At 39.5% G+C, this 22,208-nt stretch overlaps 2 protein-coding genes across 3 annotated transcripts; both read right to left on the reverse strand.

Annotated features, from left to right (window-relative positions):
- Positions 1–1,358: 1,358 nt before the first annotated feature.
- Positions 1,359–8,968, reverse strand: api5 (apoptosis inhibitor 5). The gene is given in 15 exon segments (XM_040026390.1): positions 1,359–2,010; positions 2,781–2,825; positions 2,828–2,922; positions 3,053–3,132; positions 3,289–3,345; positions 3,493–3,586; positions 3,739–3,920; positions 4,620–4,709; positions 5,343–5,447; positions 5,612–5,818; positions 6,762–6,913; positions 7,182–7,247; positions 7,338–7,431; positions 7,593–7,754; positions 8,648–8,968. Coding segments are annotated over 15 exon segments (1,581 nt in total). The 5' UTR covers positions 8,720–8,968; the 3' UTR covers positions 1,359–1,930.
- Positions 8,969–9,521: 553 nt separating this feature from the next.
- Positions 9,522–22,045, reverse strand: samm50 (SAMM50 sorting and assembly machinery component). 2 transcript variants are annotated; one of them, XM_040026394.1, is made up of 15 exons: positions 21,874–22,045; positions 20,796–20,906; positions 20,399–20,500; positions 20,220–20,307; positions 18,578–18,684; positions 18,283–18,413; positions 17,886–17,973; positions 12,088–12,216; positions 11,857–11,928; positions 11,668–11,754; positions 11,370–11,440; positions 10,879–10,946; positions 10,640–10,795; positions 10,065–10,206; positions 9,522–9,649 (listed from the first exon to the last, which is right to left on the reverse strand). In XM_040026394.1, the coding sequence occupies exons 1-15, from the start codon at positions 21,892–21,894 to the stop codon at positions 9,604–9,606; spliced, it is 1,419 nt and encodes a 472-aa protein (XP_039882328.1). In that variant the 5' UTR covers positions 21,895–22,045; the 3' UTR covers positions 9,522–9,603. The 2 variants fall into 2 exon arrangements, with proteins under 2 accessions (XP_039882328.1, XP_039882329.1); XM_040026395.1 differs by having other exon boundaries at positions 10,640–10,786; positions 21,874–22,043.
- Between the last annotated feature and the right edge of the window lie 163 nt (positions 22,046–22,208).

Raw genomic sequence — 22,208 nt, forward strand, 5'->3', positions numbered from 1 at the left:
CCACAGACGATTCAGAAAAATGGAGAGTTTGAGCGCCCCCACTGCTTCAAAACATCCACCTACACACACAGCACACGTGTTTTCACATGAGGACCTGTAGCGCCCACTGAGAGCTTACTCCGTGTGCATGTGTTTGTGTCTTGAATCTTTATTAGAACAAGTTTTGAACGGGGTTTTTTTCCCCAAACACATTTTAGGACTTGCTTTAAAGTTACTATTAAACTTCAAGAAGCAAGATTAAACACATAAATACATGGTAAAATCTATTTAAGATTAGAAATCACGACAGCCATGCACCAAGTTAGGTTTGCTTTAGAGATGGACTGAGGTAATCCAGTACAGCTTGCTTCCTGTGTTGCTTCAATTACAAGTAAAACAACGTACAAAACCCTTTATCCTCAAAAATTCAGTCACTGAACTGTGAATCCAAACAACTGACTAGAGGGAGACGGTTAAATGTGTGTTAAAAAATAACATGTACTAAAACACCAGTTTCAAGTATATTCAAGGAATAATATTCCTTAATCTTATCACAAGCACGGGTTGTGCAGGAAAGGCAGTCATATCAATGGTGACCACAGTTCCACATTATAAGGTGAAGTATTTAGGCAAAAGCCAAATCACAACTCTGGGCTTCAAGGACAAACACGCAGATGAACTGGGGCTATATCAAGCACCAGTAAAGGCTTATAAGTTATTATGTTGAACTGTAAACCAAAGTTTGTAGTTGATCCTGAGACTAAAAATATAAAGCTAAAAATGCACAAGTTGCCCCTTCTTATTACGATGCCTGTGTGCATGTCTCAATGTGCCTAAAAGAAGCACATCCTCCACCACCTGGGTGTTTAAATAAAGTCTGTGTTTAAACAAGGCAGCAACTATTTATATTCCTTTCTATTACTGAGAGCCAAATTCTACCCTTTTCTTCTTCAAAGCTCTGACACACACACACACACACACACACACACACTTGCCAGATTGGGGAGGGGAAGACTGATGCAGTCATATAGACAGGGGAGAAGGCACTCATGTGTATTCTATTTGTAGATGCCAGAAATCGTGGGCTAAATTTATCCCGTCTTCACTCTGGTTTGGTACAGATTTACGTGAGAGCAAACAGAAAAAGAGAAAAGGAAAGACAGGAGGGTAGAAATGCCAAATGGGATGAACAGGTTTGTGAGTGAAAAGGTGGTGGGGCAGAAAGAATGGAAGGAGGAGAATTCAACAGGCTCGGAAAAGGTTTCAAAGTTTGATTCAAGTTGTGCTCTGATAAAAATCTGAAGATTTAGGGTGGAGGTGTTTTGTGTTATCCTGATGTGATACCAAATTTGCAATCTGACAACAAATACAACAAAACCTTATAGTTCATACTTCCATACAAGTTTATCATAAAAATCCAATGAAACTACTTCATTGATTCATACAAAGTAGCACAATCAGCCAATTGAAATTAAACTCAAATAAAAAAAGAAAACCAAGATTAAATAAAACAGAAACAAAAAGCATTCATTAACATGTTGCAAAACAAGAGGATCATCATCATCATCATCATCTTTTTCTACTACAATCTGACAAAAATATTTATCGGTTACAACTTGGCAGTCTTTTGTTCCACAAAAATACACAGAATAATGTTTAAAACTCGAGGGGCAAAAACACATTTACATTTTTTTTTATGACCACACATGAGAAGAATACAGGAAGTAAATGCTGAAGTGGCAAGTAGAAAAGTCTGTTTTCTGATGTTCTGAAGGCAGAATTCCCCTCCCAAAACAAAGCAAATAAAAATCCTCCGTACAAGTAAAAAAACAACAAAAAAAAAAAAAAAGTTAAGTAGATGAAAAATAGTCCGTGGTGGTGTGGGGGAAAAAAAAATCCTGATGTGATGCAGTTCTATGAGCAATATGTACTCTGCGTTTGTGTGTCCGCCTCAGTAGATCCGGCCTCGGCTCCTGTTGCCTCTGCCTCCGAAACCTCTTCCTCGGCCTCCTCTGAAGCCACCACGCTGCTCTAGAGTGAAAAATGTCGAAAACAAGCAGGTTAGTGTCATATTGGACTTCAATCACGTTGTAAAAATGTCTTAACATGAGTGTGGCAATGATCTGATGGGGAGTTGTGTGTCACAAACACATTTAAAATGTGCAGTTTTTCTCCAGTAAGCCATCCTTTTACCTAAATGAGATCCTGTTGCCCAACATTGATACGTAAACTGATATTTATTGTCAATGTACTATGAACTTATTTGTACAGTAGTGTAGGTATCTGTAGACAAAGGGCAGGATATTTGGTGGTGGAAATGTTCTGGCTTACATTAGACTGTAGTCAGAGCAGTACTAAGCACTGTCATTGAGCAGTCTTTGGCTACATGAACTTCAGATGCAGTATATCTTTTAACTGTATACTTTCTCCAAGTGGTAGTGTACAATCAATATCATGTGGCTACACACAGTTTTGTTTTCTGGTAAGTTGAGTAATTCTTCTGATGTAATGTGTGCACTCCTGTAGTATTCAGAGCAGGTCAGCCTAAAGATTCCGGTCCACAAAATGACCCACATGTGACTTCCACTCAAGTTAAGGGTTCCAAGATTAACCCAAAGTCTGGGAGTCTATCTCGAAAGTATACAATATTGCCAGATTCCAAAGTTATACAGTTATACTCGAATTCCAGATAAAAAGGAAATTCTATTTGTTTCCTCTACTATAGCTGTCTGACATAAAATAAATAATGTCAACATGTGACACAACAGTGTAAAAACCCCAAAGTGCCACCAAACACTCACCATAGTTAAAGTTTCCAATGGAGGCGCTGTACTTGCCACTGGGAGATTGTAGATCTGTCGTGCGTCCCTCCGGGACTGAGGAGAGATCTGTTTTTTTGTGCTGCCTCCTGATCCCATCTCCTCAGTTGATGGACGCTTAAGCCTAAAAACAAGAAGAAAGGTATATGAAGCTCCAATTCAGATTCCACACATCAAGCCTCACTGCTACATTACAAGTATTTCTAACATCTCTGACTAGAAGTAACATTAACAAGAAGGAGGAGCTGACTTACGCTACAGCCTCTGCCTTCTGTACAGGTTTCCAGGACAGAGTGACTGTGCTCTTGTATGATGGAGGGTTGTGGAAGAGATCCTGCAATGGAGAAAAAAAAAAGAAAACAAACCCAACCAATTAGAAGACAGAACACAGCAATCAGCAAATTACATTTTATTCATCTGGTTTATTAACTGACCACAAAATATAAGCAACCTAGTGTGGTTTATTAAATTAGACAGGCTCACGCCTTACCTTGATGAGGACGTTGATGTTGTTTGTGATCTTGAGGGCCACCACTTTGATCTTGTTCTGATTACATAAACACAACTTAGTCAATGATACTTTACAGCAGGGCTGTTGAAAGAACAAAATTACCCTTTTCTGATCTGTCATTGATTGCTTAGTTAACTAGTTCCTAGTATATTAAACAATTACATGTCAGCTGACAGATGTTACCTCTTCAGTCTTTAGAGCATCTCCCGTCTTTCCTTGCAGTGCTACTCGCAGCTGTCTGATGTAAACTTGCAGGCCTCTGGCAAAATACTGTAACCTGTAAAACAGAAAGTACATTTAAATTAATAGTGACTCTATTAATTTAGTCAAAAGTGTGCCGATGATCTACGTCAAACACAACAGACTTGCTAAAATTCACACTTTGTGTAAACCATTTGATTTTATCAACAAACTGAGTTGATTCCTCACCTGATCTTGAAGTCTTTAAGGCGCTCAGCGTCCACTTTGTCAAGAAGGAAGTCTGGCAGCTTCTTGCCCAGCTGGTGGAAGCTGTACAGGAGACACTCTACATAGCTGAACTGTAGTTTGGGTTCCTCGCTTGCCGAATTCTCACCATTCTCCACTTCTTCTGGAGGCAGCGGCATAAACTCCTAAATAAACAAAAAAAAAAAAAAAAAGTACGAAAAATAATGAAAATATTATTTGGATTAGCGCAGCATTTGTCTGAGATAGCTCAAACTTTCATGGTGACTTGAAATAAATGAATACAATATTAGACTGCTCCCCATTCAGACACTGGAAACATCTGTTAAAACAACAACTAATGATGCGTATGTATGCATCCATTGTTGCAGCTGAGATTTATACAGTGGTGAAATTCAGAAATGTTACTCAGTCTAAGATAAGTGAGAATTTTAGGAAAAAAGCAAACACTGTATTGATTCAGACATGAAGCAGTGGTGGAAATTAGACACATTTCCTTCCTCTTTGGAGCTTAAAGAGGCCACCCAAACAAATGCAATATCAATGGAAAGCCCAAGACGTCCTCTATTTAGTACATCAGGACTAAGCAGGGTAGCTCAAATGAGTCAAAAGATACAGACCAAAAGCAAATGTCCAGAGGACAAAACTGAATAGGCTGATTATCAGGAGGATATGGAACAATGTAATCATGGAAAAGGAAAGAGCAAAAACTGACTGACCAGCCTGCATAAATGTTAACAAAAAATAAAAAAATAAATAAGAACGTTTCAGAATCTGAGAGAAACTACTGGTGGACTTGGATGATTCTGGTGCATTTCCATGTATTCCTTATTCAGTCCAAGTAAAACAGGACAAGTCTTTCTTACCAGCAGCTTGGTAAACAGCATGTTGAGGTTGGCCTCCAGCTTTTCCATATCTCCACAGAACGGACTCATCTCAGCCAACAGCTTTAGCACCTACACAGAGACAGAGACAGAGAGAGCTTAGCAGATCTCAGTGTAATATGCATCGCTAATGAGAAGCATTGTTACATGGTGCAGACTAATGACCCATTAGCAACATGCATTTGGCTAACACCCCTAACAGGTGGCTGTCATGCTGCCTTTGTTTACTACTACAACCACTCACCAAATGTCAAAAGTTATGAATCTTGACCTCACACCAGTCACCATATTTGTCATGCCAGTCATTGCTGGGCTGAGCTGAATAAATACAACCTAGAAAACTATACTTTGTGTGCACCGCTACTGACCAGCAGAATTTTGGGGGTAGAATTACAGGTTTTCCACCAGAAAAGTCTGAGAGGGTGTGATCTGAATGTGGTTGAGGAAGTTTGTTGTACTCAACATAGTGATATCAATTTGCGCTTGATAGGTGCTCTGTCATCTTTAGAGATCACTGAGAGGGGGACACCCAGCAGGTTGATTTCCTCTTACAAGATATAAATACTGACAATAAACAACTGTATTAATATTAAACTAATTTCACAACATCCACATACAACTACATAAGAATGAGCATGATACACTAACCAGTATTACATTTTAAACTCACTTCAGGATCACTCATTTACAGTTAAAGGTACTCACTTCCAACTGAATGTCCAACTCAGCCACAGGACTTGTCAGGGCGCTGAGGTTTGGCAGGACGTGTTCACAGAAGTAGGTTACAAAACGTGTGGAATGGACATTTTTCTACAAGAGACAAAAAACAAAACAAAAACATGACTAATTATATAAAGTAACATAACTCAAAGTAAAAGTACATTTTAACTGAATAGACCAGTAAAACAAAAGCTTCTTATAAGAGATGATTTGATTTTAACACCTCTGCTTTAAAGTGCATAAGTTGTACTTACAGAGAACAGTGGTAGGGCCTGGCGTGTGCACTGCAGCAGGCGGTCCACAGTGTCAGGGTCAGCTGGGTTGAGGGCCTGCTCCAGGAAAGCTTGCTCCACCACCAGCTCCACCAGCTGCTGCCTCCCATTTACAGTCTGCAGTACCCGTAGACCCGACACTACACGCATCAACAGCACAAACTCCTCTCCTGTCACATCCTCCATCACCTGCAGAGAAGAGAAACAACTGCTCAGAATGTGTTCTTGTCTTGTTATGCAAAAATGTTCATTTGTGACTTGTTGCAACTTGTCAATTTTTTTTCCTACAGCCAACCAAAATTTGGTCAACAAAGATTTTTTTGCAATGCTAAATGTATGGTCCAATACCTACTGGATAGCTATACATGCCAACGAAGGACTAGGGCTGGGCCATATCATACCGTTCACGGTAATACCGGTATAATGTTGGGCAACGATAAGAAAATGAAATATTGCGATAGAATATGAGTAAAACGCGCATGCGCAGTGCCTTTGTTTTCATACGCATATGGCGGGAAAAAGCATGGCAGCAATGGAGAATGAGAAGGGCAAAAGCGGATTGTTGAATGAAACGGATGAACCAGAATTGGTTTGTAAAAATGCTGCAACTTCAGTGGTGTGGAACTGGTTTAGCTTCCGTCCATTAGATACACGACAAAGCACTATTTTTGGTAGAGCATGTTAGTGGGCCGTCGTTATTACCATGTTTTTTGGAAGATACGGCACACTCAAAATTGGTCCTTTGATTTACATAAAAAAAAAAACAGATGCTTGTTTACGTGTTTACTCGCCCTTCTCTACGAAGGACCACTAAGGGTAGCTCAGTTTCGATGAAAGTAGCCAATAGGCAAGTGAGAGAGACTCACCTCTGCTTTTTAAGGTCATACCCAAAACAACTGCACTTAAATGGATTAAGCAAGGGTTGAGGGATTCACATCGTCACAGGTCAGTCGATGTCAGTAATTAACAAAACAAAGACAAGATCATCAGGCACACCCAAAACAATCAGCACTCTATACACACCCCTAGTCTAGACAGCCATGTGTCTTCTCATGTAAATTACCCTTGTTACATTCAGGCACAGAGCAACTTAAACGATCACTCGTTAATCAGTTCTACACTATCTACAAACCTTCTTTGTTTCTGCAAAGACGTACTCCTCCACCTCCTTTGTCATGACATCCTCTGGCAGGGTCTTCAGTTTAGTTGACAGAAACTTGATGGCCCTTTCTCGCACTATATCCTCTCCCTGCAGGATCTGAGAGAAGAGTCCCCCAAGGGTTCCTGAATGACAAAAAGAGAAAAAATAAAAAAAAAAGATTTTTGTGATATATATGGAGTGTCCTTTCTGAATAAAAATTTAATACATGTGTTACAGCATGATATTACGCACAAGTAAATAAATAAATATACTCTCAGGTAAATGTTTGCACTCCAATATCCCAGGGTTATAAGCAGAAAAAAAAGCTGGCAGGGTGAACAACATCCATTTTAATAATTAAAACAGGCCTAGCTGCATTTCAGTTTTCCCCCAGGGGAAAGAGAAACTCACCCCTGGCATCCATTTTGAAGATAGAAATAAGTGCTGCATTCACTTGGTTAAACTCAGCCGTATCATCTGAAAGCACAAAAACGTCAATAAAGATTAGCAGAGATAAACAATACTGGTGGGGTCTGAGTAGCTTTGTGAAATCTGAAAAATTGTTACCTGTCTGAAGAAGCTGAGTGAGAATATCTGCAACTCTGGGGATGTTGTCACCAGTTGCAAAGCGTGGGAGCTCTTTGATGGCCTGACGTCGGATCTGGTCAATGAAAAGTACACAGAAAAATAAATGAATAAAATAAAAATGAATATCGGGAACACATTCAGTCCCTGAAAGATCCCCAATATCAACCTGGAAACAGGCAAATCAAAATTTGTAGCTACTGTTAGAGGTATTTAGATTCATGGCTACATACTCACCGAAACATCCTCATCTTCACAGAGATCTAGTTGGGCATTAATAGCTGCATCTGCAAGTTCAGGAAAGCTGCTGAAGAACTTGGGAATAAACTGTGCTGCCAGACGCTTCTCCTTGGGGCCACCCTTCACACCATCCACTATTACCTGGTAGGCATCTTTGTGCTGCAGAATGATGGGACATCGCAGTCGTTACTTGGGACAATAAATATACCCCAAGGTTAAGTATAGATCGAGTTAAACTCTGGGGATATGGGGATTCGAGAAAAACTAAAGGTAAGAAATAAAGAAATAAAAATGGCATACATGTCGAAGGAGCACAGAATACTAGTTTTATGTCACTTTCTTTGTTGTTCTACCAACAAAAATCGGTTAACTGATTTTCAAAAGTCAATCTAATGATGGGTCTGGAAGGAAAAAAAAAAATCATCAAGTGATTACAGTTCTGTAGTTTTCAGTTTATTTGCAAAATGGGTTTGCTTATTTTTTAAGTTTACCTCACTTTCGGTAATCTTTTCAGCTTATTATATGAATAGTTATTACAATGAAATCACTTTGTAAAGAAATCACAATAAACATATGCACCCCAGAAATATCCAACGTATTTTTTTAAGATGTCAAAATGTTTAATAACGCTTTCATTTAGCTTTTGTTAATTTCTAAAACCTGAGCTTTATCATGGTTTCTGTATATGACCAAAACGTCCACGTATAGGATAACATCCTAAATGAGATAGATCGCGGTGAAATTTGAATAAAACTATCGCCGCTTCCTATTTGTGGCCTAAGTGAAAAACGTGTTTTGCGAGTGGACAAGTTTAAAACTTAATCTTGAAAATAATGAATGTAGTAGTAAACTTGGTTTGGCTTATGGATCGCCACGGCGAAGCTATTAACATTAGCCCGGTCATTACTATAACTAGCTACAGTTAGCTTAGCACACACAAACAAATGTTATGTAAACCAGAAAAGTTATCAACGTTGAAAGTAAAAGAATACACTGCTGCAAGGCAACATGAATATGTTCAGTTTAAAAGGTACAAGGTGATGTTTATTTACCTGACTGAGGTTGTCCTTGGCATCAGCAAGGATCCCGTAGCTACGATAGAGATCCTCAATTGTGACCGCCATCAGCGTGATTTCAAGCGACTGCTACTCACAGATAAGACCTCTGAGAAATCCACAAAGTAAAACCCGTCGCAGGTTGCTTTTGCTCCGCGCCGGACGACTGCGAAACAAACAACGACGTAATGTGGAGAGCTACCTTGTCAGGAAACGGGACGGAAAGCTGAAATTTCGAGAAACCGTGAATGAATACCCCCCACTGCCTGTCTTCTTCGCGCTACTCTCTGGCGTGCTGGCTAAAAAGCTACGGAATACCGAGTGCAGCGCATGCGCGGGTTTGGCCAATCGCATAGCGTCAGCAGGCACGTGACACGAGTGTGCGCCAAATCGATGCGCAGTTAAACTACTCATGTCAAGAAGTTGTGTGGTCTGTGGCCCTAAACTAAGCGTAAACAGATAATACATTAACTAATAAGTACCGGTAAAGTAATACTGTTTTTACTGGTATAATGCCCCTTATATATACATATTTTTTTGTTTTACACTGCTTGTATAGGCAGTGTAAACACGTTTATGTTTCTTTTAAAAAATATATTTCTAATCAGCCACACAAAAGTTCTAGTTGCACAAAAGGAAGGAGGCAGTGGTTTAAGGCTGAATGCCCATCGGTTTGTAGCATGTATTTGTATATGCCCACATGGCAAAGTTACAGGTCTTAATTTAGTCTTTGGAAATAAAGACCTAGATTCATAGAGCTTTCTTTGTCCATCTGTAGCTAGTTTCGTGGCATACTCAAGGTCAGGTCTGTTGACCAGTTGTTTCATTTCTCACTAATGTAATGATAAGAAAACACAGATCACAACAGAAAGTCAGTGCAAATAGTTTTATTGAACTAAACTGGTTGCAACAATTATGTACAAGCAATTATCTGGCAGGAAAGAAATGCAGTTTTATAAGAATCTGATTCCCGCTCCAAACTGGACCCCGTCACATATCCTGCAAAGACAATAAAGAATCATTGAAATGTAATTGAAAGACAATTATTAGCTTATTTCTGTTGCACATCATTACAACTGCAATGTAATACAGATTTTTTTAAGTAATCCATTTTCTAATTTTCCCATAGTAATGTTCTGACACTGTTTCATACTTGCCAAACTTAGAGTAATAAGTTCTTTAGTGTCACATTTAAACAGATCTGTAATATACAGTAAATTAATTAGTGACGTTAAAGAAACCACCACTATACTTAATTTGATTGCGGTCAGTTAGAATGTGTTGTTCTTTTCAGACTAAAATTCATCATTCATCATCTATTTACAGTGATTCTATTGGCCTAACATTTCTTTAAAGAAACCGTAAATAAGTCCCAATCAGCTTAGCTTAGACTAGCTGATAAAATTAGCATTACCTGTCTCCACTTTGGACTCCCATGGGAATGCAGTAATTCAGCTCAAGCCTGGCAATGTTCCCCAAGCGCAGCACAATGCCCAGTCCATATGACCAACGTATACATTCAGCCAGTTTCTTCAAATGTGCTTGTGGCCCCTCACCTGAACAAAAATGTACATATGAACCCAACCATATAGGCAAATGCATGTATTCATAATCTGAGCAATACTTGTCCTAACAACATAAAATCCCTAATCCGTTCTTGGTAAAACAATAAGCATAAGAGAGAGATAAGATAAGATAAACCTTTATTAGTCCCACACGTGGGAAATTTGTTGCAGAAAGTGGACAGTGCAAAGTTACAGTAGCAAAAATTAAGAAAAACAATGGAATAGGATAGGATAATAAGAATAAGATACTATATACAATAGAATAAAACACTACGTTGTCAGAAGAATTACACATAGTGTTATTGCACATTAACCAAGTTCAAAGTGAGTCAAACTGAATTCACAAGTTCAGTCACAAATCTCAAGGTCTGACCAAGCCCTAGCATGATTAAGTAACAGGTGCTCATCTGTTTTAAAAGCTCACCATAGTTGAGGTTACAAAGGTTCCCGGCATTGAGGAAGAAGTGGGTTCGGAAGAGGTCACCAAAGCCTCCCATGCCTGGTCTGAAGGGTAGAGGGGTGTAGAGGTGGAGGCCTCCAGCCCAGTAGGCTTCTCCCCCCAGGTAGTCACCTGCCATACCAGTAAAGCCAGCACATAACCTTTCAATTAATCATCAAACTTCATTCTGGTTACCAAGCAGCTTATCTGAGGTAATGCCTCACCTTCACTCTGTGGGCCCATACTGTACATACTGAAACCCCTGATACTGGTGGGGCCGCCAAGATAGAACCTAGAATATCAACAAAGTACAAAACACACAACAAATTTAAATTAAACTGAACTTTATATGTCTTTCGCTACAGCAATTGGAACAGGCTCCAGCCCACCCGCAACCCTGAACTGGATAAGTGGAAGAAAACGATTGATGGATGGTTTTAGGGATAAGACTAGACAGTTTAAATTTTTGAGCCACACCAGAGTCAGACAGTCATTAAGGGAGGCAGATAAATCTGCTTTGAATTAGTAGAAAAAGATCCTATTTGTAACTACAGACACCACCCAAGTTTCCCATTATAAAAAGTGGTCTTTTAAAGATTTAAATGCTAACCATTATAGATGTTGGACAGCAACATCACTTTCAACAGCCTAATTTACAAAGCTCTAGGACCATCAAACCTCTGGTTAGTAATGCCAGTGTGCTGTGAGTTTTTACCTGTCTGCTATACTTGTCGGCTTATCACCAATGGGTAGAAGCAAACCACCCCACAATGAGGCAGAAAGGACCTGAGGGAAAAATTCAGTGTTTAGTCAAGCTGAATCAGCAAAAAGAGGCCAGCTGTTAACAGGCCATTTTTTCATTACTTTATTATTGGACATCAATAATCATTAATCATATATAGTCAATGAATTGGCTAGTAAAGCTATCTAATCAGCACAACAGCCTTTTTAACAGGCTAATTTTAGGGAAGATTTTGTGGCAACTGACTGAAATGTAAAATGAAAAATCTCACTGAGTCCCAGAAGAGTGTTTTGTTGAGCTGGATCTCAAAGTCTTCCTTTAAGAAACTGGCATCTCCCCCAGTGTAACCAGCAAGTTCCTACACAACCACCAAACAAAATGTCAAACTTGTGTATGATAATAGTCACTAACTTTCTACATAGCATTTAAAATAGATCTAATTTAGTGGTGAACAACAAACCTGATGGATCTTCAACAGACCACCCTTCCTGGGAAGGATGGAGGAGTTTCTGGTGTCAATCACCATAGCATGCTGCAATTCAAAACATCATATTTGCAGGTTTATTTCCATGGAGCCTTTGAGAAAATTCAGGCTTTTTCCACTTTTCAAAATAAGCATTTAACTTCACTGTAACCTCACTGTAAAACAAATAAATTTTAATTTAAAAACAAAAAACAAACAGAGAAATACCGAGAGTGAGGACTTCAGAGAATGGCCGCTCTCCTCCCGTATAGGGAAAGAGGCAGTGCGGGCCAGACAGCCAAGCTCTCTCCATACTCCTTCCCACTTCAGAGTTTGGCTGGTCTTCCACACAGGAAACTATGGGTATTGATAATCAGATGTCATTTAATAACTGTTGTTTGTATAGAATTCAATTCTGTATAACCACAGTCTATACATAAAAGATGGCCAATTTGATATCAGCGATTGATTAATGAAAACCCATTGTGAAAGCATTTTTAGTGTTGATTCCCGATTGTTTAGAAACTGGATGAAATGAACGATGGGTGGATCTGATTGAGAAACAAAAGAACAATGACATCTGAAACGGTAACGACTGTCAATCACGCGATGACTGGGACACACCCTAAAGCAGTTAGTAGGGGCTGTAATTTACAAAATGAAAGTCTTGTTGTTTAAAATAAAGACTTCAAACATGTGACTGAGCCTTTGAATTTATCAGGAAATTGTTTACCGAGTGAGCTAAATGGCCCTTTTTCCACTTCTACACAATCTAATCAAACTTCTTTTGGCAAGCAGAGGAGACGCCTGCTACTGGTGATCAGGTTTATGGCTCTTCAGAATTAGCTTGACTTTCCAGAGTTTCCAGAAGCTACATTCATTTTTTTATTAGTGCTGTCAATAGATTAAAAAAATTAACTAATTAATCTCACAATTTTCTGTAATTAATCGTGATTAATCGCAATTACTTGATTGATAGCTGTAATTACACTTTTTCAACTTTATATTTAAGCTTGTAACAGACATTTATGCAATATAATGAAGTCAATGGAGAATAAACACAAAGAATGTATGCTTACACTCAAAGAGAATGTTAATAGTTTACTTTTAGCACAGGTTCGGTCCTGTGAAATACAATTTTTTTAAAAAAAACCTATATATCTATGTACACACACACACACACACACACACACACACACACACACACACGGAGTGCAGAATTATTAGGCAAGTTGTATTTTTGAGGAATAATCTTTTTATTGAACAACAACCATGTTCTCAGTGAACCCAAAAAACTCATTAATATCAAAGCTGAATGTTTTTGGAAGTAGTTTTTAGTTTGTTTTTAGTTTTAGCTATTTTAGGGGGATATCTGTGTGTGCAGGTGACTATTACTGTGCATAATTATTAGGCAACTTAACAAAAAACAAATATATACCCATTTCTAAAGAAGGGCATCAAAAAAGCCAAGCACCATTACAAAAAGAAGGTAGAAGAACACTTCTCCAACTCCAACCCCCGACGCATGTGGCAAGGACTCCAGACCATTACAGACTACAGGACCACCAAACCCTCCCCCGCATCCTCTGATGTCTCCTTCCTCAACGAGCTCAACAACTTTTATGCTCGTTTTGAGCGAGGGAACCCCACAACCACAACCAAAGCAGACATGACGCCAGACCACCAACCTCTGACTCTCTCCCCCACCGATGTAGGAGCGGTGCTGAGCAGGATCAATGTCCACAAGGCTGCAGGCCCTGATGGCATCCCCGGGCGTGTTCTCAGAGCGTGTTCTGGGGAGCTTGCAGGAGTGCTCACAGACATATTCAATCTGTCCTTGGCCCACGCTGTGGTACCGGCCTGCTTCAAATCCACCTCCATCGTCCCGATACCCAAAAACTCCAACCCATCTTGCCTCAATGATTACCGCCCAGTAGCACTCACCCCCATCATCACTAAGTGCTTAGAGCGACTGGTCCTAGCACACTTCAAATCCTGTCTCCCCCCCCCCCTGGACCCCCACCAATTCGCATACCGCCAGAACAGGAGCACAGAGGATGCAGTCTCCATCGCAATGCACTCTGTCCTCTCACACCTGGACAACAACAACACCTACGCCAGAATGCTGTTTATACACTTCAGTTCAGCATTCAATACAATCCACCCCTCACAACTCATCAGGAAACTGACAGACCTGGGCATCAGTTCCCTCATCTGCAAATGGTTACTGGACTTCCTGACCAACCGCCCTCAACATGTCCGGCTGGATAACCACTGTTCATCTACAATCACAATGAACACCGGTGTACCACAAGGCTGTGTGATGAGCCCTTTCCTCTACTCCCTCTTCACCCACGACTGCAGACCTGCTGATGGTTCCAACACCATCATTAAGTTTGCAGATGACACCACGGTGATTGGCCTCATCAGTGACAACGATGAGGCCGCCTACAGGGAGGAGGTGGATCGTCTGGCTGAGTGGTGCGACAGAAACAACCTGCTGCTTAACACCGAGAAGACCAAGGAGCTCATCGTGGACTACAGGAGGAATGCTGACCCACATCCACCCATCCACATTAAGGGGACGGCTGTGGAGCGTGTGAGCAGCTTCAAGTTCCTGGGAGTCCACATCTCCGAGGATCTCACCTGGACGACCAACTGCTCCAAGCTGGTCAAGAAGGCTCACCAGCGCCTCTTCTTCTTGAGGACTCTGAGGAAGAACCACCTGTCCTCAGACATCCTGGTGAACTTCTATCGCTGCACCATCGAGAGCATCCTGACCAACTGTATAACAGTCTGGTACGGGAACTGCTCTGCCTCGGACCGGAAGGCGTTGCAGAGGGTCGTGAAAACTGCCCAGCGCATCGCCGGAGCACCACTTCCTGCCATAAAAGACATCTACAGGAAGCGGTGTCTGAAAAGGGCTGGGAAAATCATCAAAGACCCCAGTCACCCATCACATGGACTCTTCACCCTCCTGCCCTCTGGGAGGCGCTACAGGAGCCTCCGGACTAAGACCACCAGGTACCGGAACAGCTTCTTCCCCACAGCTGTCAGACTCCTGAACTCTGCCTCCTGACATCTGACCCACGTTAAACTCATGGACTGAACATACACACACCCACAATGGACAACTGTACCCTCAAACACACAATAATAACATGGACTGAACCACCACTCACAACCACTAGCACTTTATATAGCCTCTGTAGAAACTATCTACACCCTCACTTATCTTAACTGCACTACTGTATAGCTCTGTGTAAATAATCATTCTGTACATTCGATAATCTTTAATCCTACAACTGTTTACAACTTGCATAGTTCCCATTTCTGTATAGCTGTATATCTCAGATTCTGTAAAGTTATTTATTTCATATTCTGTATAGTTTTTCATATTTATATCCTGTACATAGCTTGTACTCACTACAGCCTGTACATACTTATAGTTATAGAATATTCACAACATACTTCATACCGTGTACATTATAACATTCCATAATAGACCCATTTCTGTATTATACTCACATATCTATATTATTGCTAATATATATTGTAATATATCTATATCACTAAAGCACTTCTGGATGGATGCAAACTGCATTTCGTTGCCCTGTACCTGTGCATGTGCAATGACAATAAAGTTGAATTCTATTCTATTCTATTCTATTTCAATTATTTATTTTTACCAGTGACACCAATATAACATCTCCACATTCACAAATATACATCTCTGACATTTAAAAACAAAACAAAAACAAATCAGCGACCAATATAGCCACCTTTCTTTGCAAGGACACTCAAAAGCCTGCCATCCATGGATTCTGTCAGTGTTTTGATCTGTTCACCATCAACATTGCGTGCAGCAGCAACCACAGCCTCCCAGACACTGTTCAGAGAGGTGTACTGTTTTCCCTCCTTGTAAATCTCACATTTGATGATGGACCACAGGTTCTCAATGGGGTTCAGATCAGGTGAACAAGGTGGCCATGTCATTAGTTTTTCTTCTTTTATACCCTTTCTTGCCAGCCACGCTGTGGAGTACTTGGACGCGTGTGATGGAGCATTGTCCTGCATGAAATTCATGTTTTTCTTGAAGGATGCAGACTTCTTCCTGTACCACTGCTTGAAGAAGGTGTCTTCCAGAAACTGGCAGTAGGACTGGGAGTTGAGCTTGGCTCCATCCTCAACCCGAAAAGGCCCCACAAGCTCATCTTTGATGATACCAGCCCAAACCAGTACTCCACCTCCACCTTGCTGGCGTCTGAGTCGGACTGGAGCTCTCTGCCCTTTACCAATCCAGCCACGGGCCCATCCATCTGGCCCATCAAGACTCACTCTCATTTCATCAGTCCATAAAACCTTAGAAAACCAGTCTTGAGATATTTCTTGGCCCAGTCTTGACATTTCAGCTTGTGTGTCTTGTTCAGTGGTGGTCGTCTTTCAGCCTTTCTTACCTTGGCCATGTCTCTGAGTATTGCACACCTTGTGCTTTTGGGCACTCCAGTGATGTTGCAGCTCTGAAATATGGCCAAACTGGTGGCAAGTGGCATCTTGGCAGCTGCACGCTTGACTTTTCTCAGTTCATGGGCAGTTATTTTGCGCCTTGGTTTTTCCACACGCTTCTTGCGACCTTGTTGACTATTTTGAATGAAACGCTTGATAGTTCGATGATCACGCTTCAGAAGCTTTGCAATTTTGAGACTGCTGCATCCCTCTGCAAGATATCTCACTATTTTTGACTTTTCTGAGCCTGTCAAGTCCTTCTTTTGACCCATTTTGCCAAAGGAAAGGACGTTGCCTAATAATTATGCACACCTGATATAGGGTGTTGATGTCATTAGACCACACCCCTTCTCATTACAGAGTTGCACATCACCTAATATGCTTAATTGGTAGTAGGCTTTCGAGCCTATACAGCTTGGAGTAAGACAACATGCATGAAGAGGATGATGTGGACAAAATACTCATTTGCCTAATAATTCTGTACTCCCTGTATTTAATATATATATATCATTCATTTCTAATCTATATTAATTGCAATTCATTTTGCATGAGCAAACAGACTCGGAAAAAAAGGTAAAATATATGCACTTAACATGTTTACTGAACATCTTGAACATTCATGTTAAAAAAAACATTTATCCACTCTCTCTCTGTGTAACGCTTGGGGAGGCACTTCAAGTCCTTGAAATGAGGAACCAAAGCGCGTGTTCTCAACGACATTAAAAGGTCTGCAGTTTGTTGTAATTCACTTGGCAATTGTTTTAGTCAATATGTCCGAGGTAGACTTACTGAGCCCCCGATGCTCCGTGAGTGGTTTGTCGCAAGCTGGATGACGTGTTAGCCAAAGTCCTAGCAGCATCCCTGACTAGAGTATGCTTCGCGTCAATGTGATATTTTAAGCTGCAAGTGCTTCAGTGAAAAGAAAATTCCTTCTTGCACAATGTGATTGGTTCAGCTGCCCGTCACTACCAGATTTACTGCCCATTTGCGCGTGTGCGAATGTAACTACTTGGACAAACTGCTAGAAATGTGTGGACAGAAACATTTCAGGAATTTTGAGTCATTCTGCCCTCCATACTCCAGATGCGTTAATAGCATTAAAAAAATTTTATCGTGTTAATCGTGATGGCGGCTTAATCTACGTTAACGCGTTAATTTTGACAGCACCAGTTTTTATATATGTCTATATTTATAATATAGCAGTTTCCTTACAAGTAATAAAGAATAATGATTAAATAAAGGCCTATGAAATGCTAGAGACAACATATTATCCAAGATATATATATATATATTTATTTTAGATTATGCAAGAAAAGTCCAAACTATGTCTTTGGAGCAATACTGCAACTCAGAAATGAACTTTATGGCTCTTAAAACATTCTTATACTTTCTGGTAGTTTTTCTTAAACTCATCTAATTTGAAATATTACTCAAATGTGTTAATTCATCAAAACCATGTTCAAGAATGTTCCAGTTTAAATAGGTTTAGTTGTACAAAACAGAAATAGGCAGGTATTTACGCTCAGTTCTGCAGATATGCCTCGATCCGTCTCCCGCAGTGAACTCCATGGAAACTGACCTGTGACTTTGTAGACATTCAAAGTGATACTGAAAATGATATGAAAAGTGGAAAACATCAGTACAATAATGCTTTGCAATTACAAAATACACCCACTGAAAGTTACGGCAAAGAGTGCTCAAACATTTACCTACTTAATCCACAATGTCAACAACAGCATAGTGAGGGTACTTACAGCAAGTAGAGAAACACGTATAACATTATGATTTAATACATTTTAAAATATTTAATTTTCTAGACTGAAAAAATGTAAATTCTACTGTTTAACTTGTTTCTACATTGATATTGGGTGACTCAATACAGGTAATGCCTATGTGCACATCATTTTCATGTCTTACTTGCGTTCAAAGTTTCCTGGTTGGGGTTTGAAGAAAGACAGACCGTATGATGTCTCTTTGGTACCATAGGAGAACTGGAATGTCAGTTTTTCTGCCCGACCCAATACATTGGGTAATTTTAGGCCTAGTACCTGAAATGAAGGAGAATCAACAAACTGATCAGCATTTTCCTAATATTTATAATATTCAAAATACACTGAACTAAACAGCTGCATTAACACACACAGAGAAAAATGTACAACATTGCATTACTTTCAGAGAGTGGAAGATGACATAAGCTCTTTTTGGCACTAACCATACTGCCTTCATTGTTTCCAACCATTGTGTTGTAGCTGCCTGTCATACGTCTCAGCTCTGTGACCTCAAAGGTCACATCAAGGCCATTAGGAAGAGCATTCTCCCCTGAAGAGAAAACAAATCAAAATATCTAACTGCTATACATTTACTCAGAAGCAATTACATCAATGCAGTACCAGTAAGGAAGTAGTAGAGTTCTTTCCAGTTACCCGGGTTTGTTTATAAACTTGTATAAACTGATGTGGAGTGTGTGTGAGCAAACTGCACAAGTGCAACAATTTTTTTAAACAGCTTTTTCTGTTGTGTGTCAACATGGTAACCTGCATATTGTAGAGACATGCATTGGCACATTAACCAGCTCCTATAACTCATTTAAACCTTTAGCTGAATCTAGAGACCTGAACCTGAGATCAATGTTGTTTCACTTCATGGACTAAAGGTTTGCTAACTCTAGTTTCCACTTTAAATGTCAGTAGTCTTGGTATTCATATTCTGAATCCAGACAAGTGACAAGGTCAACTTTGGGCCACTGGATGTAAACTGTGAAAGTTGCAGGGTGGTAAAACACTGTTTTCATGTTTGTTACTACACAAACATGAAAATGTATGTAGAATTAAAAGTATTTCTAGTTCTATACAAGTTAGTTGTGCCTTTTCCAATATGATCTGTAAATTTGTGTGTATATCTAGTAACAGCAGAAAATGAACATACAAAAACAGAGCTCTATTGCACAGATTTTGGGGACTAAGCTGTCTTTAACTTTGCTTTAAATATGATGAGATTATCTGTCCTAAGAATAAACTTGTTTTGCATTTACAGAAAGGTGAAAACTGAAGGAAAAACACTGTAATTATGTAGTTATTATGCATTGGTTTTATTTCTCCAGCCCACTTGAGAGCAAATTGGCATGTATATGGCCCATGACCTAAAAGTGAGTTTGAATAATGTATTCAGCATGAACAATAAGATCAATTGTCTGCTATTAGTCAAAACTAACTTGTGTTTATACATTACTGTGACCCAGAAAATTGGCTGGCCATATTTTAAGACAACTGTATTCATAAATACAACATTTCAAAAAGGTTCAGTTACTTTTTCTTGCCACTATATCTCACATGAATAAGCCTGCAATTGGACAGTCATAACTTTTAGATTTATGTGTGGACAACAAGGAAGAGCATGTGAATAGCTGTCTATGGAGTAAATCTGTGGAATAGTATGGAGAAGAATTTGAACAGATGCACAAAATCTGTGTGTTAATCAGTTAAAAGAATATATTAAAAACACTTACAAAGAAGTATTTAGATGAGACAGGGTGTTAAATACTTAAACTCTACATTTTGATTGCAATGGTCAAAGTTTAGTGTCATAACTATTAACATTTAAAGCTTGTGTGCATGTATATATTACACTCTATAACAAAAAGAAATATGATGAGTTAAATAGAGATATGAATGAACAAGCATTTGCTTCCTCCTATGTCTTTTTGAGCAGGACATGGTCAACATTTTTCATCACGTGAATAGGTTGGCTTTCTTCCATTTCTTCTTATACATTTGAGATAAAGACTTCATTGTAATATGTCTGATATGTAATCATAACAAAGTCATTTTTGAAGACCACACAGTGACTGCCAGTACCTCGTGAGGTGTCGATAACAACTTCAACTTTTCTGAAGATCCCGAGACGCAGAAGCTTCTGTCGCGCTTCATGGGACTTTCGCATAACCTGCACAACAGTTTGAACCTTGTGTTACAACTACTCACAACCATAAGCTGAACAGGAAACAATCATTTCACACATATTAATATGTACCTACATCAATCAAGTTCTTTGCCTGGAAAACATCTGAGATTTCATAAGTCAGCAGGTCCTCTTTGGTTCTTCCAAGCCCGTCTATATGCACTTGTTGAACCACAACCTGAAAAACAGAGAAGACAGACGCACAAAAAAATGGTAAAGATCCCAAAGAGAAAAAAATACACATTTATTTATATATTTGTATTTACATAAATGTTATTATTTAGATAAATTGGCTAATTGTAAAATATATATAAATAATACTAAATAATATTAAAACAATGATATTGTCAAGAAAACACCTTTTTTAAGAGTTATCAAGCAGAGTGTAATTATAGTGTAAAGATAGGTATTGCAATGTGACAGTGGTAATCAGAGTACGTCCCATTTACAATCTGGCACAGAATAAACCTTACATCTTTATTTTCAAGAACTTCTTGTTTCGGCTCTTGGTCCATCTCCGGAGCATCAATGTCGTCAGCTTGAACTCCTAACTCTGGCCCATGCATGGGCAGAGGGTCTAGGCTCTGCAGGACATAGTAAAATGGATATATTGGATAATTGGATATATAATTACTTCACAGAGTGTTTTACTGAACAAACAAAAATGACTGTGAAATTAATTGTGCATATATGTGAATATGTGCATAGAATCTATTTTATTTTTACAGGGTGATTCAGGCTTGGGGCTCTATATACTGTTGGGGACATTGAGGTCAGGTCTGTGGAAATACTTCTAAAAGGTTAAGGTTTCATAACGGGAGTTACAATAATTTACTTTTTTTTTTTAATTTTTAAATAAAAAAAAACGTTCTCCATCATTTCCAAAATTCAGATGAAAAAAATCAAAACAAATATTTAAACTACTTACAACCAAAACTGTAAAAATCTTTTTACAGTTTTGTTGTTGTTATTACTTATTAAAGCAAGTCAGTAAACTGCATCTATCTGGCTCAGTTTTAAAGATAAGGTATCATCGATAAAACATGTGAGACGCTGCCTGAATATGTGGGGGACAAGGGATAAAATTTTGTTGTGCAGTCCCACACAAACTGGGACACTTCGTTATCCTATTCACATATGACCCATTTATTAATAAAACCCATACCCACAGCCCTGTACTAGATAAATACATAAACATAATAAGTACAGCAGTGGGGGGGAAAAAAACAACCCTCACTTAAGTTCATTAAGCACACCAAAGCCTTTCAAACTGCAGCAAAAGGAAAGACACCACTAGCATGCTATGAGTCTAAAACACACAGTTGGAATAGCTTCTTAGCATTTTACCGTGGTTAATAAAAAACTACAACTTGTGGCCTGAATGAATCCAGTCTCTGTACAGTGAGCCGAATGCCTGAGCCTTGTTTGTATCTTGTTGAATTACAGTGCAGAGGGCCTCTCACTCCAGCAGCCGCTCTGTCAGATAACTCACTTAAACACAGACACGGAGGTCAAAGTCCCAGCTCGCACGTTTAGCGGAGTTTTGCTTACCCTGGCATGGACGGTACCCATGCTGAGCTCCGCAGGGCGCTGTCCCAGCAAAAACTGACGAAACTTTGAGACGAAAAAGATAAACTAATTTAACCTACAAGTCACCGGAGAAAGGCGAGGGTCCTCCGTATAAGGACGCGGACATGTCACTTCCTGACCACGCCTTCTACCAGTGCGCGTTCAAGACAACCACGATGGATAAAGAGAAAGCAGTCAAACTGCAATAAATACAGTCGTTATTCCACAAATACTGTTTTACTGCGGTTCTAGTGCTAGCAGAAGTACTAACAATCGTGAATATAATGTTACACATGAACATAGATGTGGATAATGAC

Source organism: Simochromis diagramma, unplaced genomic scaffold (assembly GCF_900408965.1).
Source record: "Simochromis diagramma unplaced genomic scaffold, fSimDia1.1 OVJJ01000293.1, whole genome shotgun sequence".
In the NCBI taxonomy this organism is placed as follows: Eukaryota; Metazoa; Chordata; class Actinopteri; order Cichliformes; family Cichlidae; genus Simochromis; species Simochromis diagramma.

Coding starts and splice junctions, on each gene's coding strand:
- samm50 (XM_040026394.1), bottom strand. CDS start 21,894: ATGGGTACCGTCCATGCCAGG. Junction 11,755..11,856: donor GTCTGTTGAAGATCCATCAG/GTTTGTTGTTCA, acceptor GTGGTTGTGTAG/GAACTTGCTGGTTACACTGG. Junction 10,207..10,639: donor CCTTTGTAACCTCAACTATG/GTGAGCTTTTAA, acceptor ATTTTTGTTCAG/GTGAGGGGCCACAAGCACAT.